General features: G+C 42.2%; 1 protein-coding gene across 5 annotated transcripts in view; it reads right to left on the reverse strand.

The window, feature by feature from the left end:
- Positions 1–17,279, reverse strand: part of KCNH7 (potassium voltage-gated channel subfamily H member 7) — a 467,074-nt gene that overhangs the window by 104,096 nt on the left and 345,699 nt on the right. For all 5 annotated transcript variants that reach the window (XM_056533460.1, XM_056533458.1, XM_056533456.1 and 2 more), the window contains 2 exons: positions 14,313–14,712; positions 10,081–10,280 (listed from right to left, as the gene is read on the reverse strand). In XM_056533460.1, the coding sequence (XP_056389435.1) occupies positions 10,081–10,280; positions 14,313–14,712 (600 nt within the window). The remainder of the gene's footprint in view (positions 1–10,080; positions 10,281–14,312; positions 14,713–17,279) is intronic.

Raw genomic sequence — 17,279 nt, forward strand, 5'->3', positions numbered from 1 at the left:
CTGCAGAGTGCTGGTACCTGTTATAGGAAATCTGCCAATTGCAATTCAAGTTCCAAACTGATGACACTATTAGATAGCTGTAAAGGTAAGGAGACCCATGGTACTTTCATATATCTATCAATGCTTCCATAACATAGAAAATGTATTTTGTTATCTAGTGCTAAGCATTAAAGAGGCCTTCCCTAGCCCTTGAAGTGCTGAGGGCTGGAACACCTCCTTGCTCCCCCTTCTAATTACTGTCTCTGTTTGATCGACAGGCAGCTGGAAGCCGAGCCCTGTTTCCAAATCTTGCAACTGTGCACAATATATATGCAAAAAGCAGGAACATGATTTGGAAACAGGGCTCGGTGCTGGAGGCCGCACCTTGATTGTAAATCAAGCAAGGAAAAGGAAGGGGAATAAGGAGGTGATTAAGCCTTTTTCTCTGTTTTGGAAGCACCGACAGATATATGAAGTCTACAGCTGACAGATTCCCTTTAAATACAACTTATGAGTTTTGGTTTAGCTATAGAGGTACAAGTCACACCTGAGTCACAGAGTGTCCTGAAGCCCATCTGCCACATAGGAATGGACCATGGGTTAGGGACATGAGATGGATCTCTAGAACTGCCCTCTACAGTATTCAGTGGATTCTGACACTGTCACGCAACCACAGGGCAACTTTCCTAAAAAAGTCGCATGAGGCATATTGCAGGAAGACAATACCCTGTACATTGGACACTTTAGCACTAGGCATTGTATTGCTCACATCATGGTTTTACATTGTATTTGAATAAATGCATTTAACAATACACTGTTTTGCTGTGCTCTAGGTCTCTTCAATTTAGGCTCCAGTCCTTATGGGACTTCACCACCTACCATGCTGGGGTGGCGACTGAAAGGATATCAGCTTTCATACATTTCACATTCTGTCTCAATTTTTTTTTGCTACTTTGATTCCACTTCAGCTCATGCAAAAGGGTTGGGATGAATTGCCATTAATAATTTATGACTCCCCCCCCCTTAAAGGAGAACTCCAGCCAAAATTAACCAATCCCCTATCCACAGGATAGGGGGATAAGTAGCTGACCACGGAAGGCCCAACTGCTGGAACCTGCCATGATCTCCGGAACAACACCCCAACTCTCTCAGCGAGGAGCGCGTGTTATCTGTGTCACGGCACATGCTCCATCCATTTCTATGGGATGATGCCCGAGTGCTGTACTCTTGGGTCTCTTGGAAGCTCCCATAGAAATGAATTGAGGGTGTGCCGTCTATTGCATGTAGATCACAGAGGGTCCCAGCGGTTGGACTCCACGCGATCAGCTACTTATACCCTATCCTGTGGAAAGGGGATAAGTTAATTTTGGCTGGAGTTCTCCTTTATAGAAGAATGCGACTATATCCCACAGAGTAAAGAAAGTTAGATAAAATACCTCCTGTTCTTACCAGCGGTGTTGTTAGTCCGGGATACAGGGAGACAGGGGGTTGAGGCAGGCACAAAAGAGATGATAAATCTATTATAAGTATGTTAGAATAAAGGCAACACAAACATCTCTACTAGGCAAATATTTATACATGGAACATTGAAGTAAATGCAAACTAGTTGACATGAACACTACTATTAGTCTTCTACAGTGAATAATGTGTCAGTATACATGCAAAGCGCTGGCATGCTGTGGAAGGCATGGGGATTGCTATATTTTTTTTTATATTAAACATTATACTAAGCAATTCGTCATAAACTAAAATAGGAATATACTATAAGTCAGTGGTCTCCAAACTGTGGCCTCCCAATCGTGGCAAAACAACAACTTCTCGCATGCGTAGTTTTCCCGCACGGGTAGTTTTGCAACCGCTAGAGGGCCACAGTTTGGAGACCACTATTTGAACTCCTTAAGTTGTCTTCTTCGATTTGGCTACCAAGCCTGATCTTCTACATGGATAACATTTGCCGAGTAACAGACACCAACTGCAGCTATTTTAGTGCCAAGAAGGTTTTGCCACCAGTCTGGGTGACAAACCCTATTTGAGAACGTAATGTCTGTGATTAGTAGACATCACTCAGCATTCGGCCATAAACATTGAATAAAAGGTCTTGACCATGTTGGACAGTCGTTTTTCCACAATGACTTGTAAACAAGTCATTGGGCGTGTAAAATTTCTTCGGCTTTGCCTAAAAATATGTGAGTATGGCCAACCTTTTACCAAATTTTGTTAAACCTCATCCCGATCAGGCTGGCATGTCGATGATTGATGGGCCACATTGGTGATCAATTTTGTTCTAATGTGTATGGTCGGTTTTACCCATGTTGAGGATCAAAGACGACACAGAATATAGAATACCGAACAATTAAACAGAGCTTAGTTATTTTTGTCTCCATGATTTTTTTTTCACATTTATTTTAGCAAAATTCTTCAAAAATTTGCAAACAAGGTCTACTTCATAAAAGTTTGATCACCAGAGATTGTGTCGAAAAATTTTAAACTGTACCTGTCCTTAAAAAATACAAAAAACTTTTCACTTGTCCTAAATTTTCATAGGTTGGGGGTCTGCATGTCTGTTCCCGCCCTCTGTCTATGAAACCAAGAAGGTCCTGTAGACTTGCATGACTTTTCATATGAATTGACAACCTATCTAAAGTTTTTTTTTGTGACAGTGCCCATTTAACATTGAGTGTAAAAATGTACTTTGATATTGGGTATGGTTAAAAATCCTCTAAGAATTTAAACTTCAGTGACTTAACCAGGCCAGGTGTAACCTAGAAATTTGACACATTTTGCTCACGTTTCCCTTTTTGGCCACCTGCAAATGGAGCCAAAATTGGACAAACTTCCAGTAGGTTATAAGACAGTGATGGCAAACCTATGGCACGCATGCCACAGGTGACACGCTGAGCCACCTCTGTGGGCATGTGGCCACAGTTCGCCATCAGCCCATTCGGGACATCCCTGTGTCCCGAAAGATCTTTTCGTGACATAAGGATGCCCCAGTTACCTTTCTGTGGCCCCTCCAAAATGTAGTAGGTAGCGCATGCAGGGACGTCACTGACGTCCCGTGCATGCACCCATATCAACCACAGAGCGGAGCGGAGCAGCGAGGAGGGGGACGCGCGCACATGGTAAGTTACCTGTATGTACGTCATCTTCAGTGTTCCGACCACCGCTCCTCCGGTCCCGGGACCCACTGCCATGGCCTGTAGGCCATAGCAGTAGATTGTGACCCCGGACCGGAGGAGCGGTGGTCGGAACACTGAAGTGGGGCAGTATACAGGCATACAGCCTCCAGCCATACACTGTATATGGCTGAAGGCTGTATGTCTGTGGGGAGCTATACTGCACCTAATGTGGGGGAACTATACTGCACCTAATGTGGGGAACTATACTGCACCTAATGTGGAGGAACTATACTGCACCTAATATGGGGGGGGGGAACTATACTGCACCTAATTTGGGGGAACTATACTGCACCTAATGTGGGGAACTATACTGCACCTAATGTGGCGGAATTGTACTGCACCTAATGTGGAGGAACTATGCTGCACCTAATGTGGGGGAACTATACTGCACCTAATGTGGGGGAACTATACTGCACCTAATGTGGGGGAACTATACTGCACCTAATGTGGGGGAACTATACTTTACCTAATGTGGGGGAACTATACTGCACCTAATGTGGGGGAACTATACTGCACCTAATGTGGGGGAACTATACTGTACCTAATGTGGCGGAACTACACTGCACCTAATGTGGGGGCACTATAATGCCAACCTAATGTGGGGGAACTATACTGCACCTAATGTGGGGGGAACTATACTGCCCCTAATGTGGGGGCACTATACTGCCAACCTAATGTGGGGGAACTACACTGCACCTAATGTGGGGGCACTATACTGCCAACCTAATGTTGGGGCACTATACTGCACCTAATGTGGGGGGAACTATACTGCACCTAATGTGGGGGGGAACTATACTGCCAACCTAATGTGGGGGCACTATACTGCACCTAATGTGGGGGGAACTACAACCTAATGTGGGGGAACTTATATTGCCAGCCTAATGTGGGGAAACTGTGCTGCCAATACTATGTGGGGGAACTACAACCTAATGTGGGGAAACTATAAACTATCAATAAAAAGAAAAAAAAAAAACAAGTTTGGATCATTGAACTCTGTTGTTGTGTTCTTCTTTTAAAACAAAATATGTTAATTAGTTATGTCAACTGTATGAGTTGTATTTTCTAAACTTAAACCTCAATATTCTGATTTAATTGCTGTGCTGTCACTTTGAGGGAAAAATGTTGGCGTGGATTACGGTTTGGTCCCTCCGGCTCAAAAAGGTTCGCCATCACTGTTATAGGAGTTCAACTCAACCAGCAGAACTGGCTCTTGTGATGCCAGATTACTTTTCTATCTTCTAAGTTTCCATTAATTTTTTAGAAAAACAACTTTACTGTATGTTGTGGGAAAAACCTTGGCCAAGGTTCATGTTCTTGAATGTTAAAGTTGATCGTACACTTTGACTTTGAATTACTCAACATGAGTTCAACATAAGTGACACAATGAGCTCACCTTACTGACATCATAACATTTTTTTTTTTAGCAGACATTGTATACTGGCTTTGACATCGCAAATGTAAGTCTTAAAGGGGTACTTCAGAGGAGAAAAAAAATGTTTTCAAATCAACTGGTGCCAGAAAGTTAGATATATTTGTAAATCTTAACCCTTCCAGTACTTATCTGCTGCTGTATACTCCAGAGGAAGTTGTGTAGTTCTTTCCACTTTGACCACAGTGCTCTTTGCTGCCACCTCTGTCCATGTCAGGAAATGTAGGGAGCACAAGAGGTTTGCTATGGGGATTTTCTCCTGCTCTGGACAGTTTCTGACAGGGACAGAGGTGTCAACAGAGAGCACTGTGGTCAGACTGGAAAGAACTACACACCTTCATCTGGAGTATACAGCAGCTGATAAATACTGGAAGGGTTAAGATTTTCAGATAGAAGTAATTTACAAATCTGTTTAACTTTCTGGAGCCAGTTGATTAGAAAAAAAAAATGTTTTCCAATGGAGTACCCCTTTAAGGATTTATTTACAAGTGCAGGAAATTATTCGTATTTGAAGATTTAACGCTGTGTTCAATCATTTAGATAACATAAAGCAGATCCTGTATGTGTAAATACACCCAAAATGGGCACAGCCATGAAAAAAAGAAATAATAATAATATGTCATAGAGACACATTAAAGGCTTTGATTGGTTGAGGTCTGGGTATTCGACTGAACACTCTGGGAGAATGAACTGCGAGAATTACTTACTTACTCTCCTAGCTATGAGTCAAGTGACCTGGACAGACCGATAATGTTAGTCTATGGGCCTTCCAGGTCTCAATTGGGAAAAGAAGTGCAGTATTGTTCTCTCCCAGCTAATTCTTGTTATCTGTTGGGGAACAGTCAGACCCCAATAAATAAAAAACTTGGTCAAGTCAAAAGTTTTTTATTTTTTATTGACAGTCACACTTTAAGGGGTTTTCCTTTATGATGGGGCCATTTAGAGTGGGAACTGCTTTTACAGAGCTACTCTCCATTTTGGCTCATAGAGGGGATCCTTTATGAAACAGTCTCCAAAAAATGGTTACTACAGCCTCAGAATATTTAAAAGGGTATTTTGATGTTCCTAAAACCGTGATATAATGCTGGGGCTGTAGAAAAAAAATTATACTTAACTATAGCAACTACAGTTTCAGCCCCTGTTGCGGCTTCTTCCGCTCCCCCGATGCTTGTCTTTCCTGTCTGCTTCTGAGATGAGAGGTTGCGGCAGAACCGGCCCTCTCAACCAATCCCTGACCAAGACGAACACAGCTGTGGTCAGTGATTGGCTGAGCGGACAGGTCCTGCTCCAACCTCTCATCTCAGAAGCAGGCAGAAGAGACAAACACTGGGGGACTGGGAGAAGATGCAGCATTATATCAATTACATACTATATCATACTTACGTTTAAAAATGAGTGCTGCAAAAATGAGTCTCTCACACATCACCACTCACCAGGGTCCTCTGAGATCTCCTGTTGTTACCGCTGTGTGATGAAGTGTGGTCTAGCACTATGTCATCTAACTGTGACAGCCAATGTGCTTTCTTAGTCCTCCATAAGTCACTCCATTGGCGAGAAACTGGTTGCTGCAGCTACGTGACACAGTGCTGGATGACACATCCTTGCACAGGGATGACAAGATAACTTAAGGATAAGTATAATAATAAATAATCAATAATTTATTCTACTATTGTGAACCTGTAGGAACAAAGAGATGCTAGGAGGGTGTCACACAACTTTGTCAAGGGACAAAGAGGCAAAGTGCTTTCCTACTGCTATGAAGTAGCAAAGTGCTTTCATTCCGCTGCATCCTCTTTGTTGCATTTATAATTTGTTTAAATGAGATCTGTAGTGCTCTGAACTTTATTCCCTATCCAAAGGATACGGGATAAGTTTTAGATTGCGGGGGGTCCGAGCGCTGGGGCTCCCACGATCTCCTGTACAGGGCTGCGGCAATGTACAGGAAAGGGGGCATTCTATCCCCGCATGACGCGGCATCCGACACGCCCCTCCATAAATCCCATAGAGATACATGGAGGGGTGTACCGGCTGCAGCATCATGCGGGGACAGAACGCCCCCTTTCCTATACATTGCCGCTGCCCCGTACAGGAGATCACGGGGGGCCCCAGCACTCAGACCCCCGGCAATCTAAAACTTATCCCTTATCCTTCGGATAGGGAATAAAATTCAGAGCACTACAGGTCTCCTTTCATTTTATGGGTTTTTGCACAAAAGTGTTCTCATTATACACAAAAAGTGCATCCAAACTGCAAAATGCAGTGTCCCATACACAGTATATGGAAACATAACTTCTGCCAGGAATACTGGACTGTTGTCAGTGCAAGTCTGGGATTGAGCAGAAGGGTAAGTATATGTTTTTTTTTAATTTTTTCTTTTTTATTTTACTTCTACTAACATCCCCTGCCCATTGGCATATACAAACAACAACAACTCCGGAGGAGGAACAGATGTCAAAATGCATCTTATAAAACTGTATCATGTTAGATATACTCCAACAATAGAATGGACAGTTAGATAATACTTTGAACAGAAAGTCTGACTAAAGGAAGGATAATACAGATGTAGCCAGAGTTATTTGAACATGTTAAAGGGGTACTCCAGGGAACTAAACCCATAGCCCATCCTTTTACCTCTCACCAACCTATGTATTTGTCTAAATATCATTCATTAGCTATATAGAGCAGTTTCCCTCTTTCAGTTGTTACTTACATGCAGGGAGTGAGCGAAATAAGTCATTATCAGATCCTCCTTGTATTTCTGCAAAACCCTCAATGAGACTAACCCCCATTATCCTGGAAAATTAACACCATTTAATTTCTGGCTTTACAGCCACACCTCTCTTTCCCTGTGTGAGGATCTTGTCAAGATGCCCAGTCTCCTCAGTACACAACGCTGCTCTTTTCTTCTTGTAGATCTAATCACTGACTGCTGACATTCAGAGCATAGCATGATTTATTGCTGGGGGGAAGGGTAGTTTGAAAGAAAAGACATGTACAGTGTATGCTGCTGACTGTGTTTACAACAACACAACATGCACACATATAGCAGAAGCAATTGGCTGGCAGCCATTACACAGAGCTGCACTGACTGCTGGGAATTGTAGTCTGGGCTGCAAGCAAGAAAAAAGAATATTCAGGAAACAACAGGGGCTAAATGAGCTGGTATAATCACATGGATAACTACAGGGGACACAGAACAGGTATTGTGGTGGCTTTAGGGCATTTTTTTTCTTAACTTCCCTGGAGGACGCCTTTACCCTAACAGAACAATGCACTGTGTTAGGATATCCTAATGCACAAGAGATTGTTGCATTGATAATAACAATAATAATAATTATTATGATTATTAATTATTATTATATTTATTTAAATGTATTTATTTATTGAGGAGTAATGTTAAATTAGGTTTGTGCAACATTTTAGGATACCTTTTCTCATTTTGAGGAGTGCAGTACAATATCTTAAAGGGGTTTTCCAGCAAAACACAACTTATCTACAGGATAATGGACCCCATACGATCATCTGCACAGCGCTTCCCATGCATGGAGAGAGGGACAGAACGCACCCTCCGTTCGTCTCTATGGGAGAGCTGGGAGCACTTGTGTATCTCTGGCTCTCCCATAGAGATGCATGGAGGGCATGTGCTGACCCCTACTCTGCGCATGGGGAGCGTGATGGGGGAGGGTCGGATCCCCAGTGATTAGTTACTTATCCCCTATCCTGTGGATTGGGAATAAGTTAGTTTTTGCTGCACAACCACTTTATTGCACAAGGGATCAAGATGACGCTGGCTACATCTGTATCTTAGAACAGAATTGATGTTTGGCAATGTGCAGCTATATAAAGAATCTGGGGGTGCAGGCTGGTTAAAAGGAAATGTCATATTACCCGTGATTTCCTTTACTGCAATGCAGGTTCCCTAAGGTAGCAGCCGATAATGGGGGAAAAGTAAAAACTACCCTATATGGAAGATAGCGGTGTTCAAAGTGCTCAGAGTTGTTACTACCCTTCCTCCTTACAAAGGTGAAGGGAAAGTTCTGAGTCTGGAAAAAGTCTAAATTTGGTGCTTGGAAATTGAGAAACACTGCTTTAAGGAGGAAGACTAAGGCTGGGTTCACACAGCGGAAATTCTGTGCGGAATTCTATCGGAAAACACCTCTCAGACATTCCACTACACATTGAATAGGATGGGGATTCCGCTGTCCCCTTCAAACGGCAGAATTCTACTTTCCGGATTCTGCAAAAACATTTAATATGTCTTTAAATTTAGCAAAATTGAAGTCAATGGGGCTTTGAATTTTGGCAGACTTCTGTGTTTTGAGCACACAGAAATTCTGCCCAAATTCCACAAAACTGCAAAAATTCATGCAGATGCAAAATGGAATTTGAGAGGAATCACAGAATTTCTGCCGTAAGAACATAGGCTAAGGCCGCATTCACATGACCGAAATTCCACCTTTCTGCATGAATTCTGCATCCTCATTGATTTTCTGCAGAATTACACAATTTTTTTAAACATTTGCGGAATCGATGCTGAATTTGTACAGAAATGTATTCTGTAATTTCCACATGAATTCTGCATAATTTTGCATGATTCTGCAGCTCACTGAGCTCAAAAGATTATTTACTTGAACAGTCAAAGTTCATGCGGATTCCGCATCTGCAGAAATCAAGCCCCATTGACTTTATTGGGATTCAGCAGCTGAAGTCTGGAAAAATATAAGACCAGACCTTAGGTGTTTATAGCATTTTTATCGTTTAGAATCACAGGGTTCTTTGCAGCCAGTAGAACCAATATACACTTGGTTTGAATATAAAAAACACAGATCACTTGCAGTATTTTAGCATGTCTTCCAAAAAGGATATGACTGACTAAGGGGCTGTGAGTCCACTCTGGCCAAGGACCCCCAGATACTACTGCCTTGCCCCCTGGATAAATGTAAACATTGATGGATCCTTTGACAATACTAAAGAAGTCACCTCACTAAGTCCTATTTAAGATAAAAGCCGGCATAGTGAGCAACCACAGGCCATTTGAGAAAATGTAGCAATATCTACCAGCCATTAAAATAAATGGCCTGCAATGTCATACATGAACAGGCCGGATCCACCGAAGTAGGAGGCCCTCTTATAGAACGAGCGTCTCTTCTCGACCATAGACGGTCTCCTAAGCAGAAGACTCTCGAGGTCTCCTAAGGGAGGACCTCCAGATGTTGCAAAACTTCCATTCCCAGTGTGTCCCATGACTTGTAGTTCTGCAACTTCTGGAGGTCCACACTTTGGAGAACACTACAATATGACATAAAGACATAGATTGCCTAAAAAAAGCCCCCATACCATTCAAGGACAATAGTGTGAACAATCCTTCTGCGCTTGCCTTAGTTACCCAGTGTAAACCTAATAAACATTCCAGTGTAAAAAACATATTCACCTTTCGTATAATACAACAATACAATACTATAGAGATGCATCCGGAAAAGATTAGTAGCATACCATATTCATGTCAATCCCATTGGTGTAGTTCCACGCATGCTGAAAGTATTCTTCGAGCCGCTGACGTAAAGGATTAGGAATTTGGTGAAATCTTATAAATTCTTTTACTCGGAGCATTTGCATGTGGTACCGCGCTGTTCCTGAATACAATCTTTGGATTATTGCAGACACATTTCCAAAAATACTTGCATACATTAATGCTGGATTGAAAAGAAACAAACATGATATTAGGCGGGCAAATAAATGTTATCAATTCCTAACACAAAAATGTAAGATATGTGTATATGATACAAAAAAACTTACCTGGAAAAAAAACTAAATAAAAAAAAACTAAATATAAATTTTTTTCCTATTTATACTTTAGACAAATTATGTAGATGTTTAAAGAGATGTATGTACCAATCAGCCACAACTTTAAAACCAGTGACAAAGTGGAACGGATAACACAGAATATCTGTATACAATGTCTAGACCAGCATTTCCTAACCAGTGCGCCCCCCAGCTGTTGTAAAACTACAACTCTCAGCATGCCTGGACAGCCTTTGGCTGGAGGGCCACTGGTTGGGAGGTGGAGGGCCAATGGTTGGGAGGTGGAGGGCCACTGGTTGGGAATCACTGGTCTAGATGTTGGATATATAAGGCAGCATGTTAGCAGTGCTTGAAACTGTTGTGTTGAAGCAGGAAAAATAGGCAAGTGTAAGGATCTAAGGGACTTTGACAAGGGCCAAATTGTCATGGTTACACGTGGGGTGTTTCTGGTAAGTAGTAGTTGGTACCTACCAAAATGGGTGGCCAAAGTGGGGAATAGAGGCTATGTGGTCTTATCCCAAATGCTACTTTCGAACAAACTGCTGAAAAAGTTAATGTTGGACAGAGGTGATCAAAATCCATGCCCTAAAATCTCAGAACGGTTTTGGTGTTACAAACAGGACTTACAAAAAATTAGGCAGGTGGTTTACATGTTATGGCTGATCAGTACATATATGTAATCTATGCATTAAATGTTGTTCTCGTATTACGGCCAAGTGTCCATGATTTTGTAAGCGAGGGTCAGTAGGCCTAAGCCTGGGCTTCTTTATTAAAGAGGTACTCCGGTGGAAATTTTTTTTTTTTTTTTATCAACTGGTGCCAGAGAGTTAAACAGATTTGTAAATTACTTTTATTTAAAAATCTTGATCCTTCCAGTACTTATTAGCGGCTGTATACTACAGAGGAAGTTGTATAGTTCTTTTATGTGTGACCACAGTGCTCTCTGCTGACACCTCTGCCCATGTCAGGAACTGTCCAGAGCAGGAGAAGTTTGCTATGGGGATTTGTTCCTGTCCTGCTCTGGGTGTCAGCAGAGAGCACTGTGGTCAGGCAGAAAAGAAATAAAAAAAGAAAAGAACTTCCTGTGGAGCATACAGCAGCTGATAAGTAGGAATACGCTGGAAGGAATAAGATTTACAAATCTATATAACTTTCTGACACCATCTGATTTGAAAAAATGTCCCCAATATAAAATCAACATGGTTTCAGTGCGGTACCATCTGACACATTTCGGCCTGATGGTAGACCTTACTCATTAGACCTTATCACCAGGATGAAATCTGTCAGATGCTACTGTACTGAAACCATGTTGATTTTATGATCCGGAATGAAATAAAGAAGTGATTTTATCTGGAGACTTCTGTAAAACTGGCTTTCAGTGCATTCACACCACAATTTGGGCATGCAGCAGCCGGATCGGGTGGGAGAATTTAAAAGCCGGCTGTTGCAGTATCCCTACCAGACCTGTGGGACACCCCATGTGTTTCAACGATCCTGATAGAGTCAGCTAGTAACTCCCCTCAGCCCATTTTCAGACCAAATCAGTTTTTGTTGCCAGACTTAAAACCATGGTCTGCTGTCGTTCAAGTCCAACAAAAACTGAGCCAATTGGAGTCACTAGCTCACTCTATCTGGCTCAATGAAATACATAGTGTGCAGGGTGGGTCTGGCTGCCATATGCCCAAATCCTGGTGTGAATGCACCTTTAAAGGGGTTTAGAAAGTATGCAAGGGAAAAGTTCTCCAGGTATTATCAAGAATTTTATTGTATATTTGGCATTGGATAGGCATTTTGTTGGGTTGTCTCTATGATGGAATACGTGTTTTTTGAGCCCATAAAAGGCAATAATGGAGACACACACATACTTACTGCATTGTCTCTACAGCAGGGTATGTGCTTTACTGCAGCTGCTATCAATTGGATTTAATGGACAGTGAAGTGTCCATACACTCATACAGTCTCCAAAGAGAGATGGTATACAGCTCCACCCCAGAAACGATGAAGTGATAACTAAATTTACAATAAGCTCAGATCAAATAAAAACCCACAATTATCAAAGAGTAAAACTCCTTGTGACTGTCAATGTACAGCATGTGATCATCCTTGAAGGCCATGCCAACTGTTTTGGTATAACATGTAATGTTCTCCAGATATTTATACTAATGAAACCTATTTCTAGACCATTAGTCACGACAAGTTACCTTCAGAGATGGGAAGACCTTAGAAACCTGACAGAGCTAATGAGCAGTTGGTTTCGAGGTCTCACTGGGGGGAATTATAGATCACCCTCTCACACTCAAGCAACAATTATCAAGGTTGGATATCATCACAAGTGCATAAGGCGCAACAGGAATGAAAGCATAGAAGCCAACTGGTGTTAAATTGATAATCGTAATGAGAAAAGTGGGAGATCTGGGTTTGTTCCATAACCTAACATTAAAAATGAATACCCTGTCCAATATGGCATGGATAAAAGCTGACTTGTATTTTCCATTATGCCAATTGTCTTGTTTGATGCAAATTTACCAGTATAATTTTACGTCCCTTTTGAAATAAAAAAAAAAAGTAAAAAATGTAACCACCCTCTATAAAGGTATACATAACATGCAGTGGCATGATAAAAAAGGGCAAATGGGACTTTACGATTAGTTTGAGTCCCAGAGACCGTTCCCTCACAATTCAGCAAGTGATTAAATATCCTAGTAATGTGCCACAGGGATTGGCACCTTTGTTCCTGTGATTAAATTTAACCCCCACCATTCAGCAAGTGATAAATTATTCTTGTGACTTGTGATGCCTTTTGTTCTTGTGATCAGTTGGGGTCCCAGAGATCGCACCCTCTGGGTCTATTCACATGGCAGAATTTTGGCGGAATTCCACCTGAAATGAAAACCCCATACACTTCTATGGGTTTCCGCACTCCCGTTGACAGAATTCCGCAAGCGGAAATTCAGAAGTGTCTACAGGAAGTTTATGTAGTTTTCATTTCAGGCGGAATTCTGCCGACAGAAACTCTGCCATGTGAATAGACCCTCACCATTCGTAAAGTGATGAAATAGCCAAGTAGTGTGGCCCCTAGAGTTAATACCCTAGGTTAATTGATAAAATATCCTAGTGACATGCCATGGAGCTTGGCCCCTTATTCTTGTGATCAGTTGATACAAGTAAATATGTATCACAATTTTTTTTAAGGGCTCATTGATTTTTCTCAATCAGGTGATGGGTGGATTATACAGTTAGGGGTTGTGAATGTTGTACATTGAGAGGTGTATATGTCCAATACACACCTCCTGACTGTATAATTCCGTCCATCTGATAGGCAATAATGATTCTGGACCATCTTCTCTTCAAGCTCAGTGTTGTGTCGTTTCTCTGTAATTTCTAATCCAAATGAATTCATAAATTGTCAACTGGGTGTTATTAGTTGGGAGTTTGTCCCTTTACAGTGTCACTTTGTCCACTCAGTGCTGTCAGTGTCAGACTACAGGGACACGCCCACAAGGGGAATGGTAACACCAAGTTGTCTAATTAGTCACAAATGTCTAGGAGGGGGAGGGACAGCACGTCCCAAATTTTCAAGAAAAGATGATCCAGAATTGGGATTCCATAGACATTTGAGAAGGAGCTAAAGCTTTTTATAAATGTTGCATGATTTTATAGTAAGAAATTTACTGGAATACCACTTGCTATAAAAATGCTACACAATATAAGGTGTTTTTCTACAAGATGACATGATCTGCAACATCTTCAAGAGACTTCATCTTAGATAGTTATTCAAAATAACCTAGTATATGCCACAATTATCTATAGGCCACAAAAGCCAAATCATTCCTCATTCTTACACCTTTGTTTTCCTCTATACAGTCTATTTTGCCTTGAACAATTCATTGCTATTGCAGATAAGGTGGTTTTATGGAACTTACAGCCAATCAACATGACACAAATGGAGAAGACTTTTTCCGAGTTGGTGTTGGGTGACACGTTTCCAAAGCCCACGCTTGTCAGACTGCTGAACGTAAAGTAAAGGGCGGTCACATACTTGTCCTTGATAGAAGGACCAGAACTTGGATCGCTGTAGTTGAATGGTTTCTTTATTTGATCTCCTAAAGCATCCAGCCAGCTGATCTTGTGAATTAAGTAAGGTCGTTCCACGTTGCCAATTGCATACCAGATGCAAGCGAGCCAGTGAGCGATCAGAGCAAAAATGCACATGAGCAGCATAAGGACGGCAGCACCGTATTCTGAATATCTGTCCAATTTTCTTGCAACTCTGACCAAACGGAGTAACCTTGCAGTCTTTAAGAGTCCAATGAGAGTGGTCGTCTGTAAAGAAGAAAAAAACGGAATGATATAGATTACTTATAGACATGTATGTGTTCTATACATATCCTCCAGAACAAGGTTATTAGTTATCATGGCTTCTGTTTTTACAGAATCATGATGGATATAATAAATATGGATATACATATGGCAGTAAATGTATAAAAATGCATGTTTGTGGTTGTGGCTAAAAGTCTGGCCATGGCAGAGCCCATGATGCACAGAACTCCCTTAAAATCAAAGCTATATGTCATGACTGGGGGTGGCAGGAAGAATGAGCCGTAAGCCGTCCTACCTGCCCATCCGCCATAAACGGCGGATCGACAACCACGGTGACGGTCCCTTCCAGCGATAAAGTTCAATGGGCGTAAATGTACACAAATAATACAGTACATAGTCAGGGACAGGTCAAAAATGTAACAGGAATAATACAAAGCCAAACTCCATAACATGGAGGAACACGGATCAGGAGACCAACAGGAATGGTACAAAACCAAACTCCATAACATGAAGGAATACAGGTCAGGATACTAAATACAGAGCACGGGTACAAGCAAGACTCACAGTGTGAACACAGGCTAAGATATCAAGGTTAAAGCAGAACGGGCATACATAATCCTAAAAAAATGACAGATGTACTTAAAACCAAGCAGACTAAAATCTATAATAAACAGGCATAATAACCATGGTTAAAACTCAGATATAGACAGATAGACTAAAAACAGTAATAGTCAAAATAAGAACTAATCACCAGCACAGAGTTCCAACAGGGCTCAGGTTTTAAAGCCACACCCGAGCTGCAATAAGGTGAGAGCATTAACTCTTCAAACCCTGGGAAGAATCAGCACAGAAACTGCCAAGACACAAAAAACAGTGTCTGAATGACAGAAAAACACAAAAACAGACATTGCACTATAAATTACCATATATACCACTTATGTCTACATTTATATGCACATAACTTCACATATTCTTCAGATCCAGATGCTACTGAACACAAATCATGTTACGATGAATCTTTGTGGTTTCATATGTGGTCTTTGGCCACACAACTTCTTCAGGTGAAACACTTTGGAAATACTTGTTTCACCTAAAGACGCCAAAAATGACATAAAAAAACAGCAACTCATAGTGATTGATTAAAGTAATGTTCTAGCTAAACTCCACCTAGAGCACGGGTGTCAAACACAAGGCCCGCGGGCTGAATCCGGCCCGCCAGACCTCGTCATGTGGCCCACGTAGGTGCCGCCGGCCACCAGCCTTCACCTTTTCTTCTCGCTTTTTTTTACGCTTTTTTTTTACACAAGAAAGCCACCTCTTCAGCGCATGCGCGGCAGCCTACAAGCCAGAGAACATCTGCCCTCTAGCGATCCTCCTTCGGTCCTCCTGGTCCTCCGCCTCCATGGTTGTACGCATGGGACGTCAGTGACGTCCCGTGCGTATAACCATAGAGACGCGGGAGGACCAGGAGGACGGCAGGATCATGGCAGGACGTGCGCCGGCCGGGGCCTGGTAAGTGACCGGCGGCGCGTTATCTTCTTCTGCGTTACGGTCACCGCTCGACCGGTCCTGGCGCCTACTGCTATGGTCCATAGGCCATAGCAGTAGATTGTGACCCCGGGCCGGAGAAGCGGTGACCGGATCACAGTGGGGGCAGCACACAGACATACAGCCTCCAGCCATACACTGTACAGTAACCCCCCGACCTACGATGGCCCCGACATATGATAAAATCGACATACGATGGCCTCTCAGAGGCCATCGCATGTCGATGTCAGCATCGACATACGATGCTTTTATATGTCGGGGCCAGTATGTTGACTGAGATATCTTGGACTGAAATGAAAGCTACACCGACCGGCTATGACATTAACACCACATTAGCGCCTTTTTGGTGCTAAGACAGGTACCAAGACATCAGCTGCAGGTCCATCAGGTTCTGTAAGTAGTGAGGTGCGGCCTCCATGGATTAGACTGTTTTTTCTGAGACATTCCGCAGATGTTGGATCGATTTGATATCTGAGGAATTTAGAGGCCAAGTCACCACCCTGAATGGCCGGGACATTATCCTGATGAAACTACTACTATTACAGAATACTGCTGCCATGAAGCAGGGGACTTGGTCTGTACAAGGTTATGTAGGTCGTACATGTCAAAGTAGAGAGGACATTCCCCAGAGCCTTACCCCAGAGCATTACACTACCTCTGCTGGCTTGTTTTCTTCCCATAGTGCATTCTGGTGCCATCTCTTTCTTATGTAAGCGACGCACATGCACCCAGCTATTCACATGATGTAAAAAGAAAATTGTCCACTAGACCAGACTGCCTTCTTCCACAGCTTGATGCCCTCTGAAGGAACTCACATTGGTGGACAGGGGTTTGCCACTTTACAGTTCCATACACAACAAACTGCTATGCCCTGTGTGTTCTGACACCTTTCTATCATATATACACCAAGAAGATATCAGCCATAGTCTCCAAAAATAAAAAATTTTCTTTATTTAGTATTTAGCTAAAAAACCTATGTACCAATATCAATGATAATAAATTGTGTTATCAGTTATAGAATC

This window comes from Hyla sarda, chromosome 8, assembly GCF_029499605.1.
Source record: "Hyla sarda isolate aHylSar1 chromosome 8, aHylSar1.hap1, whole genome shotgun sequence".
In the NCBI taxonomy this organism is placed as follows: Eukaryota; Metazoa; Chordata; class Amphibia; order Anura; family Hylidae; genus Hyla; species Hyla sarda.